Raw genomic sequence first — 22,954 nt, forward strand, 5'->3', positions numbered from 1 at the left:
GGCCTCCTTGTCCATCACCAACTCCTGGAATTCACCCAAACTCAAGTCCATGAAGTCAGTGATGCCATCCAGCCATCTCATCCTCTGTCGTCCCCTTCTCCTCCTGCCCCCAATCCCTCCCAGCATCAGAGTCTTTTCCAATGAGTCAACTCTTTGCGTGAGGTGGCCAAAGTATTAGAGTTTAAGCTTTAGCATCAGTCCTTCCAAAGAAAACCCAGGGCTGATCTCCTTCAGAATGGACTGGTTGGATCTCCTTGTAGTCCAAGGGACTCTCAAGAGTCTTCTCCAACACCACAGTTCAAAAACATCAATTCTTCAGCGCTCAGCCTTCTTCACAGTCCAACTCTCACATCCATACATGACCACTGGAAAAACCATAGCCTTGTCTAGACAGACCTTTGTTGGCAAAGTAATGTCTCTGCTTTTGAATATGCTATCTAGGTTGGTCATAACTTTCCTTCCAAGGAGTAAGCATCTTTTAATTTCATGGCTGCAGCCACCATCTGCAGTGATTTTGGAGCCCCCAAAAATAAAGTCATCTATTTCCCATGAAGTGATGGGACCAGATACCATGATCTTAGTTTTCTGAATGTTGAGCTTTAGGCCAACTTTTTCACTCCCCTCTTTCACTTTCACCAAGAGGCTTTTTAGTTCCTCTTCACTTTCTGCCATAAGGGTGGTGTCATCTGCACATCTGAGGTTATTGATATTTCTCCAGGAAATCTTGATTCCAGCTTGTGTTTCTTCCAGCCCAGCGTTTCTCATGATGTACTCTGCATAGAAGTTAAATAAGCAGGGTGACAATATACGGTCTTGACGAACTCCTTTTCCTATTTGAAACCAGTCTGTTGTTTCATGTTCAGTTCTAACTGTTGCTTCCTGACCTGCATATAGGTTTCTCAAGAGGCAGGTCAAGTGGTCTGGTATTCCCATCTCTTTCAGAATTTTCCACAGTTTATTGTGATCCATACAGTCAAAGGCTTTGGCATAGTCAATAAAGCACAAGTAGATGTTTTTCTGGAACTCTCTTGCTTTTTCGATGATCCAGCGGATGTTGGCAATTTGATCTCTGGTTCCTCTGCCTTTTCTAAAACCAGCTTAAACATCTGGAAGTTCACGGTTCACGTATTGCTGAAGCCTGGCATGGAGAATTTTGAGCATTACTTTACTAGCATGTGAGATGAGTGCAATTGTGCAGTAGTTTGAGCATTCTTTGGCATTGCCTTTCTTTGGGATTGGAATGAAAACTGACCTTTTCCAGTCCTGTGGCCACTGCTGAGTTTTCCAAATGTGCTGGCATATTGAGTGCAGCACTTTCACAGCATCATCTTTCAGGATTTGGAATAGCTCAACTGGGATTCCATCACCTCCACTAGCTTTGTTCGTTGTGATGCTTTCTAAGGCCCACTTGACTTCACATTCCAGGATGTCTGGCTCTAGGTGAGTGATCATACCATCGTGATTATCTGGGTCGTGAAGATCTTTTTTGTAAAGTTCTTCTATGTATTCTTGCCACCTCTTCTTAATATCTTCTGCTTCTGTTAGGTCCATACCATTTCTGTCCTTTATCGAGCCCATCTTTGCATGAAATGTTCCCTTGGTATCTCTCATTTTCTTGAAGAGATGTCTAGTCTTTCCCATTCTGTTGTTTTCCTCTATTTCTTTGCACTGATTGCTAAGGAAGGCTTTCTTATCTCTCCTTGCTTTTCTTTGGAACTCTGGATTCAGATGCTTATATCTTTCCTTTTCTCCTTTGCTTTTTGCTTCTCTTCTTTTCACAGCTGTTTGTAAGGCCTCCCCAGACAGCCATTTTGCTTTTTCGCATTTCTTTTACATGGGGATGGTCTTGATCCCTATCTCCTGTACAATGTCACAAACCCCTGTCCATAGTTCATCAGGCACTGTATCTATCAGATCTAGTCCCTTAAATCTATTTCTCACTTCCACTGTATAATCATAAGGGATTTGATTTAGGTCATACGTGAATGGGGTACTCTTACACAAGACTTATTTTGAACTAAACTCAATTCAGATCCTATGGGTTCAGGAGAAATCCACTGCTCCTGTCTTAACTACTTAGAAGATTTTAAATTGGAGATTTTTCCTAGAAAAAGTATTTACCAGAGATAAAATTTATCTTAGTGGCCCCATCTTTATGACAGAACAAACACCTACTTATTAAATATCTGCTCTTCTTAATCTCCTGAGAATGACCCTCCTGTCCTTGGAAGACCTAGACCCCATACCTCATTCCTTAGCTCAGGATGGCATAAGTACCTCCTTTTACCTTTCTGTCTCACATATGCGGAGTCTCTGACCTCTTATGTGTGTGCATTCCTATATATATGAAGTTAAATTTGATTTTCTACTGGTAATCTGTCTCATTTAATTCTTAGACAAGCCAGAAGAACCTGGAAGGGCAGAGGATAGTTTCTTCCCTTCTGACGAAGCTCAGTCTTGAAAAGAGAGAGATCTCTTATTCTCCAACAATAATGCAAATTCTCCATTTGGTTTTAGGACATAATAAAAACAATGAGAAGGTACATTTCAGTGATTTTTAAAGTTCCACATCCTCAACAACCATTCAAAGTACTGCCCATTAAGGAGGGGACTAAGACACCTCCCTCACACCTCACAAATAAAAAAGGGGGAGGGGCTCAAGATTACACTAAAGATTGCTTCTCTACATTATAAAACTCAGTATGAAGGGTCGGTGAGAAGTTCAAGATTGGGAATTTGGCTTGTTCGTGCCTCACCTCCTTTACTGATCTTGTGCCCTGTCCACCTGAAAGCCCAATGGACTTGAAATATAAGAGGCTATGATGACTGTTATTATAAATGACACTGTTCCTACCATCACTAATTACCTTCAAAGAACCAGGTTTCCTGGAGTTTAACAAATGAATGAAGAGGACATTAAAAAAAAAAACAAACAAAAAACCAAAGTATCTCTAGTGTTTCATCTTCTTTGTGTAGTTAGCCATGACTCACTTCAAATAAGAACTCACATAAAACAAATATTTTTTCTTCTCTGGCATAACAGACAAACCTCAATTAAAAAAAAATTTTTTTTTTTTGCTAATGTATCCTCAGGAAAAAAATAGAAGAAAAAAGACCACAGCTAAGTTTTTAGGTAAGACAAAAGTTATGGACTGACGGGAGTAGTTTTCTTCAGGATCTGTTCAAGATGACCACAAGATAATGGAAGTTTCTCCCCTGCTCATCCCAAACATGTTGCCAGGGCTTCACTGATAGTGGTTTCCTTATCTACACAGAAATGACTCAGGGGAGAGGACTTGAAAAGTACTCCTGTTTACCTAATAAAACTCAATGTTCAGAATTAAAATTGGGCCCGTCACGTATCTTTGAACCTCCTTTGAAAGGACTCATTCACAGGCGGCTCCTGGAGCTACTGAGGAGAAGTTAGTCACATGTCATTAAAGCCTCCCTCCCTGGAGAACAATCTCATTGATCAAAGCACCATCATGGTTTCCATGCTGAATTCAAGAATCTTGTCGCTAACTATAGATGGAATGATTACTTTCCTTCATGCTGTTTTTGGGTTAAGCTTAAAACTGCCTGAAAGATGCAAAGAATTTTATGATGGAAGATAATTTCACTCTATTCAAGCAACCTTGGTGAGGTCAGCAAAGAATGAGCTGAATGTACTGTATGTTCTCAGTTGGTTGCAAAACCTAGATCCTCCTTACAATTGTATGTCACATTGCCTGTGTGCATATGCACATTCTTCTGGGAAAAGCACCACAATTTGGATAGAATTCTCAGAACATGTAAACAAAACTTGTTGAAGAACTGCAGACCTAGAGGTGTCCTTTGTGAGTGAACAGAAGCACTTTCATAGAATGTGTGTCATTAACTTTTGTTTGTGCTTTTGAACATCCACAGGTTTCCATCCAAAAGTATTAATACCACTGACCACAGTGAGAATTTGGGGGCCAATCTGTACAACCCTTTCCAATTTTCCAAATCAAGGAATCTAGTACACACAGTGGGTTCCTAACAACATGCCTCCAGAATGGTCTGTAGCCATAGTTCAGGCCTTCACACTGAGGCCTCACAGAGAAGCTCATGCACTCTCATCTCTGACTCCTCTGGTCTTAGTCCCTCTGGAGCTTCAGTCAGTCAGTTCAGTCGCTCAGTCGTGTCCGACTCTTTGCGACCCCATGAACTGCAGCACGCCAGGCCTCCCTGTCCATCACCAACTCCCGGAGTTCACTCAGACTCACGTCCATTGAGTCAGTGATGCCATCCAGCCATCTCATCCTCTGTCGTCCCCTTCTCCTCCTGCCCCCAATCCCTCCCAGCATCAGAGTCTTTTCCAATGAGTCAACTCTTCGCATGAGGTGGCCAAAGTACTGGAGTTTCAGCTTTAGCATCAGTCCTTCCAAAGAACACCCAGGACTGATCTCCTTTAGAATGGACTGGTTGGATCTCCTTGCAGTCTGGAGCCTCAGTGTCCTCTAATGTAGGGAAAATGATAATAGTGGCACCAAACATTGCATATAAGTCTTGGAAGTTGAACCAGTATTGAACCAAAGAAGCTAATGTTCCTAACAGACTGGGCCATCTTGATGCCAGTTTCAGCATAGCAGTAAATAACACGGTCAACACTTGTCCCTGCAAAACAAACAAAACTTCAATAACAAACCCACAAACAAACAACCCTAGCACTTTCTTCGAGGAGGATTCTTATAACAACTCAGGACACCAGTACATAGAAATGCCCTTTCTCTATCACCACCCCATGAGGACCTACCTGTCTGGGATAGAACCATGGATTTCTTCCCCCAGTTCTACCCCAACTAACCTGCCTCGTGCTGTCTCTGTCAGCCTTTGTTTTCCTAGAGGAAATCACTCATCTCACTCCTTTATCCCCCTCCTCTCCTGGTTCACTCACCGTGAACAAGAGTTGAGATCATTTCCCTGGGCAGAAGGAGGAAGAGAAAGAAGATACTACCAGATACTAGTAATCTTTTATTTTTGTTTTTCACCAAGGCACAAGTATTTAGCAATGATCTTTGCAAACTTCTAAAGTGTTATAAAACTACATTAAGGTAAATAATCACCATCAATTAACTCACCAATCCTAAACATGAATGGGCTTCCTTGACACTCTTCTTGTAACTAATGCAAAAATTTTTGCACCAAATAATCATAACCTGACTCAAATCTAATTTTCATCACATAGCTTACATGTTTTAAGGACTTAGAGTGAAGATCCTTATCATTTATCTGATAAATACATTTTGCAGGTGACTATTTTCAAGCCTCTGGACTTTCTCAGTCACGTTCATACCCCATACCCATCATTTTTTAGTGTTGTCTTCAGCTCTGTTTCAGTCACACTTCTGCCATATTTGTCTTGCTCAGTCCCATCTAAGCGTCCATCCTGAAGCCTCCATTATCCCAAGAGGACCCAGTTCTTGACTGTGACTTAGCACATGTCATGCACTGAGATGTTGGAATCCCCTTCCTCAAGGGATGCCTCTTCCTTCCCCCTCACATTTGGCGTAGGCGGCCTCAATTCATGTTGTAGAATAGTGAATAAACGTTGTCTCCCCACCTCTGAGACACTCTTTCCCCAGACTCACTGCAGCTTCTCTATTGGAGTGGCTCCACACCAATCCTTCTTCTGTTACCATCACACCAAGCAGTCCTTCCTAAGACAAATACTCCTAAGCCTCTATCAAAGCCAGGCAGTGCTGTCCAGCTGGGAATAAAATAATGAGCCAAACAGATAAAAATCCCGCATGGAGTGTGCATTCCAAAACGGGAGAAGTGGATGCCCTAGATAGCTCGCATTCAATCTGAAGTTCAGTATAATTCAGTTGTTTTGATTTTACATTGAGTCAAGCGACTGCCCAGACTCCTGTGGTAGATATTCTGCAAAGACGGTACCACCAACTCCTCCTAAACCTGCAGACACGGGACTACTCCTCCCATCGAGAGGAAGAGTCTGTTTCCTCTCTACCTGAACCTGAGCTGCCGTGTGACTCGATCAACAGTATCCTCAGAAGTTACCACTGTGCCAGTTCTGGACCTAAGAAGCCCAATAGCTTCCTCCGTCTGGGAAACCAGGTACCATGTAAAGAAGTTCAGCCTATCCTGCTAGAGAGAAGGCCATGTGGAGAGAAAGACCCCAAGGAGGAGAACCGTGGCACCCCGAGTAACAGCCAGGACAAAGGCCACAGACATGTGAGTGAGGCCACCTCCTACCTTCCAGCCACCAGGTGAATGCAGCCCCTTGAGTGAGCCCAGCAAACTTCACTGGAGCAGAGACCACTACCCATGATGAATTTCTGAACTATAGCATCACAATCAATAAAGTGGTGGTGGTTTTAAGCCACTAAATTTGGGGGTGATTGTTAGGCAGCAATAGATAATGAAGATCCGGCCTTCATGAGACAGAGTTCTTAGCCAGAGTCAGGGGTGGTATCTTCTATGTGTTTCTAGGCCTTCATTATATCCATTACAGTTAGGGATTCCCTTGTGGCTCAGGTGGCAAAGAATCCACCTGCAGTGTGGGAGACCTGGGTTCAATCCCTGGGTTGGGAAGATCCCCTGGAGAAGGGAAAGGCTGCCCACTCTGGTATTCTGGCCTGGAGAATTCCATGGACTGAACAGTCCATGGGGTCATAAAGAGTTGGACATGACTGAGCAACTTTCACTTTTCACTGTAGGCAAAAAGGAAATACCCAGTCAAGGTCTGATGAATGACTATTTTTTTGTTTGTTTTTTAAACAGCTTTATTGAGTTAAAAATTACATAAAGTTTGCACACATAAAATGTACAGTTTCAGGACTTCAAGTAACTATCACAGAATCCAATTTTAAAATCTTTTCATCACCCCTCCAAAAAGAAACCCCACACCCACTACAGTCACTTCCTATTTTCCACCAACCCCCAGCCCAGCCCTAGGCAACCACTGATCTACATTCTTTCTGTCTCCCTGGTTTTGCCTATTCTGGACATTTTGTATAAGTAGGATCATACACTATCTGGTCTTTTATGACTGCCTTCTTTCACTTTGCACTCTGATTTCCAGAGTTATCACATTATTAAACTCAAAAGTCCAGTGTTCACTAAAAAAAAATCACAAGGCATACTAAGGAACAGCAAAGTATGGTGCACTCAAAGGAATAAAATAAATCAATAGAAACTGTCCCTGAGAAAGACCTAAGGTCTGATATACTAGACAAAGACTTCAAAGTAACTGCCTTAAGGATGCCCAAAGGACTAAAGGGAGATATGGAAAAAGTCAAGAAAACAATGTGTGGACAAAATGGAAATATCAATAATGAGACAGAAAACTTAGAAAGAACCAAAAAGAAATTCTGGAGCTAAAAAGTATAATTGAAATTAAAAATTCATTAGAGAGATTCAAAGGAGATTTAAGCAGACAAAAGACTCAGTGAACTTGAACATAGGACAATGGACAGATTCTGATATCCTGGTTTGCAAAAAGGATCCCCTGAGGTAAGCTGTCATTGACTGAACATATTTCAGACAAGTTCTGATGATTTTCTATTAGTTTTCTATTGCTGCATAACAATATTACCGCACACATAGTGGCTTAAAGCAACACATGTTTATTACCTTATCATGTCTGTGGGTCAGTAATCCAAGGACAGCTTTTCTGGGCCATGCAGGGTCTTAGAATGCTGCAGTCAAGGTTGTGGCCAGGTTCTCATCTAGAGGCTTGACAGGGGAAGGATCTGCTTCTCTACCTGCCTGGTTGTTAGTACTATTCAGTTCCTTTGGGTTGTTTGACTGAGAGCCTCCTTTTTTGCTGACTGTCAGCTGGAGCTCAGCCCTTAGGCACTAGATGGTACTTACAGTTCTTTGCTGCATGGAGTTCTCCAATGGCCGCTTGCTTCCTCACAGCTCAAGAGGGAGAGACTCCAGCAAGATGAACCCTACAATCTTATGTAATGCAATCACATAATCTCATACATGTAATTACATATCTCCCATCACCTATGCATATATGAATGTTTGGAGGTCACATGTCCTGCCCACAAGTAAGAGAGGAGGATTACACAGGGCATGAACACTGGGAGAGACAGATCATAGAAGCCAGCTGTCAGTAGCCAGTTTACTTACCACAGGTGGCTACTTGTTACCATGGCTCTAGAACAACTGATCTTTTCCTAAGGTTATGGGTGTGAAGCAACTGGCATCTCCTGCACTGCTGCTGGGAATTCAGTGGTAAATAACTTTGGAAAATGGTTTGGCAGTCTTTTGAAAAGTTATAGACTTACCATATGACCCAGCCATTTCATTCCCAGATATTACCCAAGATTAATGAAAATAAACTCACATAAAGACTTGTATGTGAATGTTTATAGCAACTGTATTCATCATAACCGCCAAAAGGAAACAGCCAAAATGTCCATCAACAGGTGAGTGGATCAACAAAATAGATCTATTGATACAATGGTCTATATCTCAGCAGGAAAAAAAGGAACAGACTAGTGACACACACAACTAAGTGAATAACTCTCAAAATTGTTATGCTCAGAGAAAGAAGCCAAAAAAGTATTTCCTGTATGATTCCATTTATATAAAATTCTAGAAATCCAAACTAACCTATAGTGCTAGAAAGCAGATTTGTTGCTGGCTAGAGTGAGGGATAGATGGACTACAAAGGGGCACTTGGATACTTGTGGGAGTGATGAAAATGTTCTGTATCATAATAGTTGTAGTAATTCACAGGTGTACACATCCATCACACTCATCAAATTGTACATTACAAAAATATTTTGGGGGGCATGCTGTGTGGCCTGTGGGACCTTTGTTCACTGACCAGGGATCAACCTGCACCACCTGCATTGGAAGTTCAGAGTCTTAACCACTGAATCACCAGAGAAATCCCCAAATTGTACACTTCAAAAGAATGTAGTTATTTGAACATAAATTATACCTTAATAATGTTAAGAACAAGAATTAAATGAAAGAATCAGAGACATCTGAATATAGACACTTGGAAGATAAAGTAATGTTGATATTTAATATAGGTGATTTTAAACAAAATTTGCCAATGTACCGTTACCTCTCTCTGGTGCATTGGCCTGAAAATAAACAGCTACATGAAACATTTCAGATATTAATTCTTTTCAAGGTGATCATCAGTTTGCTTTAATAGAACAAAGGGATCATTTATCATTGAAAATTACTAGAAAGGTTAAGCATTTTCCATACCTATTGGCTATCTCATTTACCCTTATAATTGTCTGTTTTGTGAACTTTGCCACTTTTTTCTGTTGGCTTTTTCCTCCTGGATCTTCTGTTTGTTTACTTGTCTCCTCAGCCTGGGAGTTCACTGCATCTCATTTTTCTATCCTCAGTCCAACAGTGTTTGGTGTTTCGTTCACGAAATGTTTGTTAAAATTGAATTGAATGATCTTAATTCTCAGAACGCTTGGGAGATTTAATTTTATTATTTCTATTTTACAGACGAGGAACACAAGACGCAAACGCTGAAGAATCTGCAGTCACGCAACTAACCGGCAGAATTGGGACTGTAATCCATCACACCTTTTGATTTTAAACCATAGGTTTACTGAAATTGTCCTCCATCCTCTTCGTTGATGTTTCACTGAGCCGCGTCTTCTTCAGGATATCAACTGAGTATTTTAAATTTAAGTGGGCAAAGCACAACCTCCGCTAGGCGCATGCGTCCCTTCCTTTTCCCACGGTAGGAAAAAAAGACACCTCCTTTCCTTCCGCTTTGCACATCTTTTGGCCCGGGCGACTCGCCATCGCCCGTGGGGAGGTGTTCACTGGCCGAAGTGATGGCGACCGGGACCCCAGATTCGCAAGCCCGATTCGGTCAGTCCGTGAAGGGGCTTCTGACGGAGAAGGTGAACACCTGTGGTACTGACGTGATCGCTCTAACCAAGCAGGTTCTGAAGGGCTCCCGGAGCTCCGAGGTAAGCTAGGAGTGACCTCTCCGGGCCTAGCACCCTGGGAATCTCTTTTCTTCCTTGTCTGTGTGGAAGGAGGTGGGTGGCCGCATTGCATCCTGGGAATTGTAGTCCGTGAACTAGCGGAGACGAGAGGAGAGCTCGTTCGCGGAGGGCGTGCTTTGCACTCGGGTGTGTCTCTGGACAGGACTAATGGTTCTACGAGCCGAGGAGGGAGCAGAGGGGAATGGGGTGGGGAAGAAACCAAAGGATAAGAATCGGTGCTTTAAAGCATACATTGCGCTAGGAGACGGATGAGATAGTGATTCTATCGAGTTCCTCATTTTTTTCCTCAGAGTTGTCTTTAGTGAAGATCTGTCCCTTTTGGCCCCCAAATTCCGCGTGGTTTTGCCCTCAACATCCCAGATTCCTTTCAGACTTTATTTCTGCGCTGTCTTCCTTGCTGCACTGGGGGCTTTCTCTGGTTGGGACGAGTGAGGGGCCTCTCTCCTTTTGCTGTTCGCGGGCTTCTCTTTGCGGTGGCCTCTCCTGTTGCGGAGCGCAGGCTCTAGGGCGCGTGGGCTCAGCAGTTGTGGCATGGGGGCCTAGTTGCCCTGCAGCATGTGGGATCCTCTCCGACCAGGGATCCAACTGGCCTCCCCTGCATTGCAAGGCGGATTCTTAACCACTGGACCACCAGGGAAGCCCCCTTCAAGACTCTTCTATATCGTGTGTCCACAGATTCATTCTTTTCTGACTTGTCTTTCTGGTCACGTTTTTGGTTTTCTGTTAGCTTTCTCCTTTGCCATGATTTTCCTCTCATCATCCTCTGGCTAGTTCCATGAATGGGATTGTTTGATGGCTTTTCACACCAGCAAGCTTTATATGTGTATGCTTTCTCCTAAAAGAGACCTATCCATTGTACCTTGAGAATTCAACCAAGTGAAATGAAACTGTATGTCCACACAAAGACTTGTATGTGTTCATAGACATTTATCCAAAATAGCACCGAATTGGAAGCAATCCAAATGCCCATATGGCAGGTGATTGGACCAACAAAATAGGTCTAATGACCCAGCTTGTCAACTTCTAGGTTTTTACCCAGGAGAAAGGAAAACATGTCCATCGTTTTGTTACAGAGACCAGCCACGCACATGGTGTATCATGTAAGAAGTCCAGGTTTGGATTCTTTAAAATGGAAGATATCTTAAATATGCTTGCAGAATAATTTGGGGACAGAGTCTTTAGGTTTCTATAATTTCTCCTGTAGACCACTGTCTTGCTCATAATTCATCCAATAGCAGTGTATCTTAGCTATTCATTTTCAACAAGTATATTTGATTTTATAGTAATAGCAACTCTTTCTCCCCCACTCTTCTTTTCCTCATATTTCATCATTATTCCATTAAGTTATATAGTTCCTTTAGCAAGCATGATATGTCTGCAAGTCTTCACCTTCATATATGAATGTTCAAAGTATTAGTTTAGGGTCTGGTACAATTATCTTTACAAAATTAGCTTTTACCTTATGTCCTTAGTTTCTATTGATAGTGACTATAAGAAACAACTGTATAAAAAATGTGTTTACCATAACACTATTGTTGAAGTAATTGATCTGGTGATCCCAGATAGGCTTTGTATGAAGTTCCACATGGTATACTCATTTTAGGATCCAGAGGGCTTCCCAGGTGATTCGGTGGTAAAGAATCCGCCTGCTAGTGCAGGAACTGTGAGTTCGATCCTTTGGGTTAGGAAGATCCCCTGGAGAAGAAAAAGGCAGCCCACTCCAATATTCTTACCTGGAAGAGCCCATGGACCGAGGAGCCTGACAGGCTATAGTCCACAGGATCGCAAAGAGCCAGACACAACTGAGCACACCCTCAGGCATCAGAGGAAAATCTACCTGTTTTAAAGAATTGTTGTGTCGCCTTTCACCAAATAAGAATTTATGAAACTTACTGTGCTTCATGTTTTACCTTGGTAAATTACCAAGTTTTTACTAAAACTACCACAGTCAGTTTTAGTGGTAGACACATCTACTTCTCCTTTTCATGATTTTTTAGATTCTTTTTCTGTTATTTTTTTTTAATGTGTGTATTTTATGTAGCTTAATTCATAAATCTTCATAATCACTGATAAAGGAAGTGCTTTTCTTACAGAGAGGAGTTTCACTTGTCCAAGTTCATGCAGTAGCTGGGAAGAGGTAGTACTAGGATTCAAACCTAGGCAGACTGGTTCTAAACCCACACTCTTGGATGCCACTTCTCGTGGCCCCTAGCTGGATTAAGTGGTCAAAAAGCCACAGTACCACTGTTGACTGCCCTGAAGTGGCTTGCTGCTTCCAGTTCCAGCCCCTCATGTATTTTTCGCAAGAGTTTCTTCTGTAGTAGATTTAGATAGGGTGCTCAGTAAGTGGTATGGATTGAGTTAAGCTGAAACCAGTCCAGTTTTCTGGGACAGAGTTGATACACTTCTCAAGCCGGAACTTTGTCTTTATTTTAAATATTGGTTAATATTTTATTTATTTTTAAATTGGAATATACATCAGTTCAGTTCAGTTCAGTCGCTCAGTCCTGTCCGACTCTTTGCGACCCCATGAGTCCCAGCACGCCAGGCCTCCCTGTCCATCACCAACTCCCGGAGTTCACTCAGACTCACGTCCATTGAGTCAGTGATGCCATCCAGCCATCTCATCCTCTGTCGTCCCCTTCTCCTCTTGCCCCCAAACCCTCCCAGCATCAGAGTCTTTTCCAATGAGTCAACTCTTTGCATGAGGTGGCCAAAGTACTGGAGTTTCAGCTTTAGCATCATTCCTTCCAAAGAAATCCCAGGGCTGATCTCCTTCAGAATGGACTGGTTGGATCTCCTTGCAGTCCAAGGGACTCTCAAGAGTCTTCTCCAACACCACAGTTCAAAAGCATCAATTCTTCGGCGCTCAGCCTTCTTCACAGTCCAACTCTCACATCCATACATGACCACAGGAAAAACCACAGCCTTGACTAGACGGACCTTTGTTGGCAAAGTAATGTCTCTGCTTTTGAATATGCTATCTAGGTTGGTCATAACTTTCCTTCCAAGGGGTAAGCATCTTTTAATTTCATGGCTATAGTCACCATCTGCAATGATTTTGGAGCCCAGAAAAATAAAGTCTGACACTGTTTCCACTGTTTCCCCATCTATTTCCCATGAAGTGATGGGACCGGATGCCATGATCTTCGTTTTCTGAATGTTGAGCTTTAGGCCAAGTTTTTCACTCTCCACTTTCACTTTCATCAAGAGGCTTTTTAGTTCCTCTTCACTTTCTGCCATAAGGGTGGTGTCATCTGCACATCTGAGGTTATTGATATTTCTCCTGGCAATCTTGATTCCAGCTTGTGTTTCTTCCAGCCCAGCGTTTCTCATGATGTACTCTGCATAGAAGTTAAATAAGCAGGGTGACAATATACAGGCTTGACGTACTCCTTTTCCTATTTGGAACCAGTCTGTTGTTCCATGTCCAGTTCTAACTGTTGCTTCCTGACCTGCATACAGATTTCTCAAGAGGCAGATCAGGTGGTCTGGTATTCCCATCTCTTTCAGAATTTTCCACAGTTTCTTATGATCCACACAGTCAAAGGCTTTGGCATAGTCAATAAAGCAGAAATAGATGCTTTTCTGGAACTCTCTTGCTTTTTCCATGATCCAGCGGATGTTGGCAATTTGATCTCTGGTTCCTCTGCCTTTTCTAAAACCAGCTTGAACATCTGGAAGTTCACAGTTCACATATTGCTGAAGCCTGGCATGGAGAATTTTGAGCATTACTTTACGAGTGTGTGAGATGAGTGCAATTGTGCGGTAGTTTGAGCATTCTTTGGCATTGCCTTTCTTTGGGATTGGAATGAAAACTGACCTTTTCCAGTCCTGTGGCCACTGCTGAGTTTTCCAAATGTGCTGGCATATTGAGTGCAGCACTTTCACAGCATCATCTTTCAGGATTTGGAATAGCTCAACTGGAATTCCATCACCTCCACTAGCTTTGTTCATAGTGATGCTTTCCAAAGCCCACTTGACTTCACATTCCAGGATGCCAGGCTCTAGGTGAGTGATCACACCATCGTGATTATCTGGGTCGTGAAGATCTTTTTTGTACAGTTCTTCTGTGTATTCTTGCCATCTCTTCTTAATATCTTCTGCTTCTATTAGGTCCATACCATTTCTGTCCTTTATCGAGCCCATTTTTGCATGAAATGTTCCTTTGGTATCTGTGATTTTCTTGAAGAGATCCCTAGTCTTTCCCATTCTGTTGTTTTCCTCTATTTCTTTGCATTGATCGCTGAAGAAGGCTTTCTTGTTTCTTCTTGCTATTCTTTGGAACTCTGCATTCAGATGTTTATATCTTTCCTTTTCTCCTTTGCCTTTCGCTTCTCTTCTTTTCACAGCTATTTGTAAGGCCTCCCCAGACAGCCATTTTGCTTTTTTGCATTTCTTTTCCATGGGGATGGTCTTGATTCCTGTCTCCTGTACAATGTCACGAACCTCATTCCGTAGTAAGACAGTATGTGTTGCAAGAGGGCATCAGAGGGCAAACACACTGAAACCTTACCCACAGAAAACTAGTCAATCTAATCACACTAGGACCACAGCCTTGTCTAACTCAATGAAACTAAGCCATGCCCGTGGGGCAACCCATGATGGGCAGGTCATGGTGGAGAGATCTGACAGAATGTGGTCCGCTGGAGAAGGGAATGGCAAACCACTTCACTATTCTTGCCTTGAGAACCCCATGAATAGTATGAAAAGACAAAATGGTAGGATACTGAAAGAAACTCCTCAGGTCAGTAGGTGCCCAATATGCTACTGGAGATCAGTGGAGAAATAACTCTAGAAAGAATGAAGGGATGGAGCCAAAGCAAAAAGAATATCCAGCTGTGGATGTGACTGGTGATAGAAGCAAGGTCCGATGCTGTAAAGAGCAATATTGCATAGGAACCTGGAATGTCAGGTCCATGAATCAAGGCAAATTGGAAGTGGTCAAACGAGATGGCAAGAGTGAATGTCGACATTCTAGGAATCAGCGAACTGACATGGACTGGAATGGGTGAATTTAACTCAGATGACCATTATATCTACTACTGCGGGCAGGAATCCCTCAGAAGAAATGGAGCGGCCATCATGGTCAACAAAAGAGTCTGAAATGCAGTACTTGGATGCAATCTCAAAAACAACAGAATGATCTCTGTTCGTTTCCAAGGCAAACCATTCAATATCACAGTAATCCAAGTCTATGCCCCAACCAGTAACGCTGAAGAAGCTGAAGTTGAACGGTTCTGTGAAGACCTACAAGACCTTTTAGAACTAACACCCAAAAAAGATGTCCTTTTCATTATAGGTGACTGGAATGCAAAAGTAGAAAGTCAAGAAAACCTGGAGTAACACGCAAATTTGGCCTTGAAATACGAAATGAAGCAGGGCAAAGACTAATAGAGTTTTGCCAAGAAAATGCACTGGTCATAACAAACACCCTCTTCCAACAACACAAGAGAAGACTCTACACATGGACATAACCAGATGGTCAACACCGAAATCAGATTGATTATATTCTTCGCAGCCAAAGATGGAGAAGCTCTATACAGTCAGCAAACACAAGACCAGGAGCTGACTGTGGCTCAGACCGTGAACTCCTTATTGCCAAATTCAGACTTAAATTGAAGAAAGTAGGGAAACCACTAGACCATTCAGGTATGACCTAATCAAATCCCTTATGATTATACGGTGGAAGTTTTATACATAGTAGTGTATATATGCCAATCCCAGTCTCCCACCTTCCTCCCTTGGTATCTTCGTCTGTGTCTCTATTTGCTGAAATGGCAACCCACTCCAGTACTCTTGCCTGGAGAATCCCAGGGACATAGGAGCCTGTTGGGTGCCGTCTATGGGGTCGCACAGAGTTGGACACGACTGACGCAACTTAGCAGCAGCAGCAGCAGCAGACTGACTGGGCTTCCCAGGTGGTACCAGTTGTAAAGAACCTGCCTGCCAATGCAGGAGACGTAATGAAAGACATAAGGAGGGCTCGATCCCCGGGCTGAGAAGATCCCCTGGAGGAGGGCATGGCACCCCACTCCAGGAGTCTTGACTGGAGAATCCCACGGACAGAGGAGCCTGGCAGGCTATAGTCCACAGGGTCTCAAAGAGTTGGACACGACTGAAGCGACTTAGCACACACGCGTGCATGCACGCATACCAACCGAGTCTTTTTACTAGATCTCCTACATGACACTTATCATGTACCATATTGCATTTTTCTATAGTTACTTAGGACTTCCCTCGTAGCTCAGTTGGTCAAGAATCCACCTACAATAAAGGAGACCTGTGTTCAATTCCTGGGTTGGGAATATCCCCTGGAGAAAGAAATGGCAACCCACTCCAGTATTCTTGCCTGGGAAATCCCATGGACAGAGGAGCCTGGCGGGCTACCGTACCTGGACTTGCAAGAGTCAGATACAACTTAGTGACTAAACCACCAACATAGTTACTTATGCATATGTTTGCCATTTTCTTTACTAGGCCCTGAGGTTATGGGAGTATTACTGATGTTCAGTCCTTCTTAGCCCACAGATCATTGCTTCCCTCTTCATCAGTCTCAACAAAGCTGTTTTGTGTGACTATAAGACAAACTGGTGTTGCGATAAGTATGAGCAAGCCTGGGGGAAAATTCATAGAAATGTACAAAGATTCTATACTCAGATCGTTTTACAGGTGAGTTTCAGATGTTGTTCCACTTTAAAGAAACCGAAACTGGAGATCTTAGGTAATATGTTATGTGTGTGGCTGGTTTCTGTAAGCAAAAAATGCAGCAATGTCAATGATTATGTCTGTCATCATAGAAAAGGCCCTGGTCCTGCATGCCCACAGCCCCGGCATTCCAGGCCATTTTAAGTCCCATCAGGTCTATCTTCTGAATAACTCTCAAGCCCCTCACCCTGCCGTTTTAAATTGTTACTTCTGTGGTTCGAGTTACTCTTATTACTTTTCTAGAATACTGCTATGTTCTCCTAACCAATCTCTCTACCTTCAGGCCTGCTCCCCCCCATCGCCCCCCCCCCATCTAATCCATCTTGTTCACCACATGCTAAAACAGTCAATCTAATCATGTCACTTTTTTGTAGTATTATACTTCTGAATTCTAAGCACCAGCCTTTAGGTCTTAGCTTAGAAGTCACTTCTTTGGACTTCCCTGGTGGCTCAGTGATAAAGAATCCACCTGCCAATGCAGGAGACATGGGTTCGATCCCTTGTCCAGGAAGATCCCATATGCCATGGAGCAACAAAGCCTGTGGCTACAACTATTGAGCCTGAGCTCTAGAGCCTGGGAGATGCAGCTACTGAAGACTGCATGCCTAGAGCCTATGCTCTGCAACAGGAGAAGCCACCACAATGAGAAGCCCACGCACCGCAACTAGAGAGCAGCCCCTGCTCGCTGCAACTAGAGAAAGCCACATGTAGCAACGAAGATCCAGCACAGCCAAGAATAATAAATAAATAATGAAATCAGGAATTAAAAAAAAAAAGTCACTTCTTTTTGGAAGCCTTCCCTGAGTGCCTACCCTGTAATGGGTTAGTCACCACTGCCCCCAAGCTCCCCCGGCATCTAGTGCGTCCCCCTCAGCACCTACCACCAGGTACATAGGACCTTTGTCCTCTCTAATTCCAGCCTGTGAGCCCTGAAAGGATGGAGGCTGTGTCTCTTACTGGCTTATAAGCACTTAATAAATATTTGTTGAATGAATGAGGAAGATACTATTAGAATGTTCAATTTGTTGGTCACCATCCCTCAGAATCTTCAATTTGTTGGTCACCATCTCTCGTCTGTAGGAGTTTGGAGTTTGCCATTTAAAAGTGGCCACAGGGAGGAAACAGGAACTCTCCTACTTGGTGGGAATGCAAAATGGTATAATCTTAATAGGGAGGGTGATTTGGCAATATGTAGTTCTTGCCTGGAGAATCCCAGGGACAGGGGAGCCTGGTGGGCTGCCGTCTATGGGGTCGCACAGAGTCAGACACGACTGAAGTGACTTAGCAGCAGCAGCAGCAAAATTAAAAGCCTCTGATCCAGCAATCAGAATCAAGATTCTGAGTCTATCCAGAGATGCTGGCAAAAAGATACAAAAAGATATGTAAGGTATTTTTTTAGCACTACTTATTAATATGATAGCAAAAGACTGGAAACAGCCCCAAAGTCTTCAGTAGAAGACTGGTTAAATAATCTTATGAGACATCTCTACAGTGGAGTGCTCGGCAGCCCTAAAAGAACAGGTGGAGATTCAATATTTATTGTTGTAGGTCTATCTCAGTATATATTATCGAGTGGACATGGCATGATGTGGAAGAGTGCATATGGTAGGGTACATTTTATGTAAGATGGGCAAAATATATACACATGTCCATTGTTTTATAAAGGAACAATGGAAAGATAAACCAAAAACTAACTTTAAAAATATGTATGCATAGAGGAGTGATACCAGGAGAGGAAGAGGCTGGATAGAAGGTCTTATTTTATTGTTTTGCCTCTAGAAGCACGTAAGATTTTACTAACTTTTGAAGTTAAAAAGAAAAATAAAAGTTGCTATAGGGAGAGAAGTCAGGAGGCTGGATCAGTGCCGATTTCTTGTTAATTGGAAGTCATCTGACCCAGGGGAACAGGGAAGATTGGTAGACACACGTAACAGGAGCTCCCTTTCATGGCTGGACTTCCTGTCTGCCGTGAACAGGGTGCCTCAGGAAGCAGAACCCCTCTGTTGATCTCTTCTTGCTGCTCAGTGCAGAGTCAGATCTGCTGACCACAGGCCACCCAGCTGAAACAGAGCTCACTCAGCCTCTCTCTCTCTCTTTCTCTCTCTCCGCCACAGGGCCCAGCTATCAGTGAATTCATTAAATTCCGCTGCCACCTTCCTCCATTCTTCTCTCTTCCCCAGCTCCATCTGACCATTCTTCACATGGTACTTTCCCACTGGTGAATCCCAAACGTCCTCCCACGTCTTTCCCCAGCGCCCTCCTCCCCTACCCACCCCCTACATCTGTGTTTCTCGTTCCATTTCTGAACAGCTACATCCCTTTGTCCTTTAAAGCCCTATCCTAACTCTTGCCCTCTCCCTCCCCCCAAACAGCTCCAAATCTCAAATTTGCCTTAGAGAGTCAGAAGTTAGGTTCTCATTGGGCTTGTGGAGCCAAAGTTTGTTTTCGCAGACTTTTCCTCTTGGCGCTTGATGAGTAAGCTCAGCATTCTGGAGGACTTGATTTCTCAGGCAGTGGCCTTTGGAACAGATGTCGAGCCCATGCCAGCACTGCCATAGTGACAATGAAATGGATTTTCAACATGAACAAATGGGAAATTATCCTCCTTTACATTCGGAGGGTTTGTATTTGTATGGAGTGGCAGAGTAGGGGGAGGAGAGAGGGCCCTGGGAGAACAGCTGCAGAGAGACGATTACAGGAAGTTTGGAAATTTTGATTATTACCATTTTATTTTTGTCTTCCAGCTGCTAGGTCAGGCAGCTCGAAACATGGTACTCCAGGAAGATGCCATTTTACACTCAGAAGATGTAAGAAACAATTTCTGTTACGATTTGAGTTTTATATGCACAGTTTATGTGGCTTCTGGGAAGTGGAGTGCTCTATTTCTCTCTCTCTCTTTTTTAATGCAGAGTTTAAGAAAAATGGCAATAATAACAACTCATCTTCAGTACCAGTGAGTATGCGCTCTCCAGTGCCTGCTGCACTCGCTACAGTCGCTCTCTGCAGGCTGCTGCTTGTGGCCTTTGTGCTTTTGCTTATTTTCCTGAAGGCGGGAACCAGGAGCAAAGTGTCAGGAGGGTGGTGGGAGTGGGTGGGGAGGGGGTTAGTCAAGGATTGTTCCCTCTGGAATAGATGCCTGAGACTGCAGAAGAAGTTGGTGTACAGGGTGCGGTCAGAGTGGCAATCACCTTTGTGAACCTCGCTCATATTTTGGGAGCTTCTTAGAGGGAGGGACTGCAAACCCCATAAGGCCAGGGCCCATCCAGGACCGCACACATGCATAGCCCTTGGCACTTGGTGGACACTTAAGTGGTATTTGCCAACTGTCTGTGCCTGAGGGTTTTCCCAGAGTGGCTGCACCTTCCCTGGGGAATGGAGTACATCAGTGACCTTTGTCTTACATTCCCACGTGCGTGCTAAGTCGCTTCAATTGTGTCACCTTAATGTATCTGACTCTTTGCAATGCTATGGACTATAGCCCTCCAGGCTCCTCCGTCCATGGGATTCTCCAGGCAAGAATACTGGAATAGATTGGCATGAGCCCTAACTACTATAAATCATCCAGCAGACTCTGAAATATAGAGACTCCCTTCTCCATTATAGTTTTGGACAAAATTACAATTTAATTAACTTTTCATCTTACTTCATTTTGCTTTTTATTTTATGCAGTTGATATTACACTTAGGTACCTATTGGAAAAATCTGACTGGGAATTTAACTCTTGATAGTTAAATAGCTAAAACATTCATTTTGGGGGTATGTATCTATCAGGTATGTGACCCCTCAGCTCCACGTACCCAAACTGAATTTGAGCCATCCTTATAGTCGGTCGGACCACGTCGCTCACTCTGATAGAGTATTATTACATCTTTAGGTGTAAAATCCATCTTTTCAGCAACTCTGTGTTCAGATAGTGAAGCGGGATTCAATAGCACAATCTTAGGATAGGATGGACAGAAATAGAAAATGTGACAAGCTGGAAATTTGTCCTTCCTATGTATATATCTGATCATAGATAACTTCTTCTAGGTTGCTACATTTTCTTATGTTTATTTTTCTCTTTCCTTCTCTGATTTAGGCAAGAAGCTATTCAGAAGAAGTAAGTAACCCCAATGGTAGAGGAGTAGGGGGCCAACTAACTGTAGCAAGCTGGGGGGAATTACACTGCTGGGCCTAGGATTAGTATAAAACTCTGGTTGACATAGACCCTTAAATTGATTTGTGTTCTAGGATAGCTCACTGAAAATATAAAGAATATTTCAGAGGCATGCAGTAAGTCAATTCACTTCTAGCACAGGTTTTCTAAAAGTTATAGGGTGTAGAGAACCAACCTTCAGGAGTAGACAACTTTTTACATTGGTAATATTTGTTAAGTAGAGTAAATGTGCTGTAGTCATTGAACAGACTTGTATGTTTGTATATGTGTATTTTTTTTAAGTGGACTAAATCAGTCCCTTGCAATATTGTTTATATAATAATTGGCTTTACAGATCTTTTCTTCATATTTTAAACATGTCTGGTCCCCCCCGCCAGTGGACCAATATAAATTTTTGATTTAGCTTCAGCAGAACTATGCATATATATTTTGTGCAAATACTCTGTGCAAATCATTTGCACAATGAAATGTCTTTTTTTTTCCCACATCGGTTGATTTTTTTTTTTTCAGTATCTAATTCTCCATTTTTCTAGGGAGAACATATGATATTGTACTTTCAGGGATAGTAAACTGTTACAAACAAAGAATGTAGAGAAATATACCCCTATCTCTGCACCCAGTCATGAATCTGACCCCATTAATAGCCCCCACATTTAAAGCCAAAAGAAAATATGATTGTATAGAGGGGTTGCTATGATGACAAGATGCCCATTGTAGATAAACTTTTTTCTCTATCCTAATTTACAGCGTTGAGCAGTCTTCAAATCTACAGGACCAGTTGAATCATCTATTGAAATAGAACGAGTTAGAAGAGGGCAAAAGCACTTCTTTGCCTGACCCTGAGGAGGAAGTATCTTACATACCATGTGCTATGGGTTTGATTTTCCATTTTCTTCTCCAAAAGTTAAGTTAGAAAAGATCTGTGATGATGAACAGTTTTTCCTGAAAGGAAATTAGATGACTAAATTTTAGAAGCACTTCTTAAATCAAACCAACCCATGTTCTTAATGAATTTTTAAGTTGTTCTGTTAGTTTGATATTAAAACAAAATTAAAAGATGTCTTAGTTTTTCCCACAGAATTTTAATATGTCAAAAGCCATGTTGTCTAAATGTGTTTCTTAAGCAAATACTGAGCAGTGTTTTAAATTCAGACTTAGAGATTCTACTGTGAATTTATAAGAATGATTAATATTTTTTAAAGACTTTTTTTTCTTTTTCTTTTAATCAGACTTTCAGGAAATATTTTAATTTCATGGTCACAGAATGATGATTAGGTAATACCAGTTGTTTTCTTTTCTAGTAACTAAGAAGAGATACTTATTTTATTTGTTGGAGCAAATTCCTTCATGAAAATTAGGCAAATGGTATCATATCTGGCCAGCTGTAACCTCCTGCCTTGACCTTCATTCCTAGGGTTTCTTTGTTGTTGTGACTCTTGATTAAGTGGCCTTGGGTTCATTTTGTAATTTTGCTAGTCGTCAGCAAATTCACTTGTATGACATTATTGCCAAGTGAGAATGCAGCTAAATTACCAAGATTGAAGTATAAGCTTGTGCCATGTAGAAAACCTTATGTTTGTAGACATATACCCGTGTTCACTGAATTTATCTTATTAAATGTCATTGCCTTTGTTCTCAAGTCTGAATGTCTATGCTTTGTTTGAATTTAAAATGGGACTCTAACCTGGTTTAGCTCCATTCTTAATTCACTAAAGTATTGGGAGAAAGCTGACTTAAGAAAATCGTGTTTTTACTGAAAGAAGAAAAGCAAATGTGAGTCCAGTTTAATTCATATTCTCTATCATCAAGTTGAGTAATCATGTTAGATTATACATATATTCCTCATTTTATATATATGCACATTAACTTAAAGTAAAAAATAGGTATGAAGGGATTCACTTATGTATTCATTCTATAAACATTTATTACAATTATTAAATGTAAAGAGGCTCAATTTACCTTAAAAAGAATGGTTGCAAACTTACATCAATTGTCATATTATGAGTAAAACATCTGAAATATTATCTGAGGATGTTACCATCAGTTTCTATTTAGCATTTTGCTGGAAGCCACACCTGGTGCAGAAATTAAAATTAAA

The 22,954-nt window shown here is 42.1% G+C and overlaps 1 protein-coding gene across 1 annotated transcript; it reads left to right on the forward strand.

The window, feature by feature from the left end:
* The first annotated feature begins 9,784 nt into the window (after positions 1 to 9,784).
* BORCS7 (BLOC-1 related complex subunit 7) lies at positions 9,785 to 22,495 on the forward strand. Its single transcript, XM_086377513.1, has 5 exons — positions 9,785 to 9,953; positions 19,445 to 19,507; positions 19,610 to 19,653; positions 20,779 to 20,799; positions 21,604 to 22,495. Exons 1-5 carry the CDS (start codon positions 9,816 to 9,818, stop codon positions 21,653 to 21,655), a joined length of 318 nt encoding a protein of 105 aa, XP_086233639.1. The 5' UTR covers positions 9,785 to 9,815; the 3' UTR covers positions 21,656 to 22,495.
* Positions 22,496 to 22,954: the final 459 nt, after the last annotated feature.

This window comes from Bos grunniens, chromosome 26, assembly GCF_055505025.1.
Source record: "Bos grunniens cultivar Pamir isolate PY7600 chromosome 26, Bosgru_T2T1.0, whole genome shotgun sequence".
Classification (NCBI taxonomy): domain Eukaryota; kingdom Metazoa; phylum Chordata; class Mammalia; order Artiodactyla; family Bovidae; genus Bos; species Bos grunniens.